General features: G+C 47.8%; 1 protein-coding gene across 1 annotated transcript in view; it reads left to right on the top strand.

Annotated features, from left to right (window-relative positions):
* The first annotated feature begins 159 nt into the window (after nt 1-159).
* Nucleotides 160-1,465, top strand: part of uhmk1 (U2AF homology motif (UHM) kinase 1) — a 12,522-nt gene continuing 11,216 nt past the window's right edge. The window contains exon 1 of the mRNA XM_015385777.1: nt 160-891. Within this exon, the coding sequence (XP_015241263.1) occupies nt 609-891 (283 nt within the window). The 5' untranslated portion in view covers nt 160-608. The remainder of the gene's footprint in view (nt 892-1,465) is intronic.

The following is a 1,465-nucleotide window of genomic DNA, read 5'->3' as shown; positions in this document are numbered from 1 at the left end:
CTGAGCCCATAGGCGAAAGCGATCGATGCGGCGTCTATTATGCATGTAGAATGTCTATGGTTTGAGACACTGACGGGTGTAGTTCAGCCCCTCGCCGGAAGGGGGCAGACTATCAGAATGCACAGTAACCGAAGCGCAGCAGTAACGGAAGTTATCAACGGAAGTATCAACAACCTGAATCTACAACTTCAGCGAAACTTCACTGCGACCTGAAACACTAGTTTTTCGGAAGATTTAAGCAAAGTTTGTTCCTGTGAGGAGTTATCGGTCATTATGGAGGAAGTTATTCGCGCTGCGCCGTGGGAGCGCTGTGTTTCTGTCCTTAAAATCGGTGGCTAGTGGGGCTATTTGCAGTAGCTAAGTTGGCTAACTTTATGTCAGCTGACTCGTTTTGACAGCCAACCTTCTCCTAATATGCCCCCTAATTCCTCCGCGCTCAGGCCTGTGGATGTAGCCCCGCTGTGTGCTCGCTGGCCTTGACTCGTCCAGGTGCTTCTTAGTTTGTAGCACATTAAAGGTGAACATAGATCTTGTCTCGCAATGCCCCCACAGCTGCTCCCACCTGTCAACTAGCTGCCTCCCCCTCCTCTCCCCTCCTTCTCCCTCCCATGGCTCACTGCGTCCCACCCGAGCCGAGCTCCAAGGCCCAGCCCACGGAAAGTGTCAGCGTGGACCAGAGCATGAGGCCGGTGCTGTTTGAGATCTTCGGTGAGATCTGGACCGTCCAGTGCCGGCTCGGTCAGGGAGTCTCTGCCTCTGTTTACCAGGTGAGCTCCGGCAGAGCTGCCACTGCGGCCGTCAAGGAGTTCCAGGCCGATTCCCAGGGAGGGGACTACGGCTACCACAAGGAGAGGGCTGTGCTGGAGGACATCCAGGGACATAAGAACATTGGTAACAGCCTTTGCTCTCTGCAAATGTTTCCAGTAATAAGTCACTTTTCTGCAGCACATCCCCCGTCCATGATCCTCTGTCCTACAGATCATTTATTCAAACCACTTAATCTGATCATTAAAACCTAAACCCCATTCTCTCTCTGGAGGTTCACATAGTGCCATCTTTTGCTGCAGTAGCAGATGTTCTGGTACATTTCTACATCTAGAGAATTAAATTATTAGTTTTTTCTTATAAAAATGCTTCAGCTCAGTTAGTTCTGATAGGATGGATCTATAAGCATCCTTTTCAAGGCTTAGTAATATTTTAACAAGTGATCTCACAAATTAGTACATCCCAACTGTGTCATGCGGCTAGACCAAAAATATCTGCCCTGGTTTAAAAACAGTATTTAGAAGACTTTTCTTCCCTTATTTATAAAAAAATGTTACTATCCTAGCTCAGGGGGTAGGAACAATGATGGGGAGACCGCACAAAAGAAAGGTTTAACCATTTATTAAAGTAAATAAACGTGTTAGTGTAGGTCAGTGGTGTATGAATTGTTGGGGTGCATGAGGTGTGTGAAAGTGTACAT

The sequence above is a fragment of the Cyprinodon variegatus genome, unplaced genomic scaffold (genome assembly GCF_000732505.1).
Source record: "Cyprinodon variegatus isolate N-32 unplaced genomic scaffold, C_variegatus-1.0 Scaffold348, whole genome shotgun sequence".
NCBI lineage: Eukaryota > Metazoa > Chordata > Actinopteri > Cyprinodontiformes > Cyprinodontidae > Cyprinodon > Cyprinodon variegatus.
The sequence above is the reverse complement of the archived record's forward strand: the minus strand, read 5'-3'. Positions and strand labels throughout refer to the sequence as shown.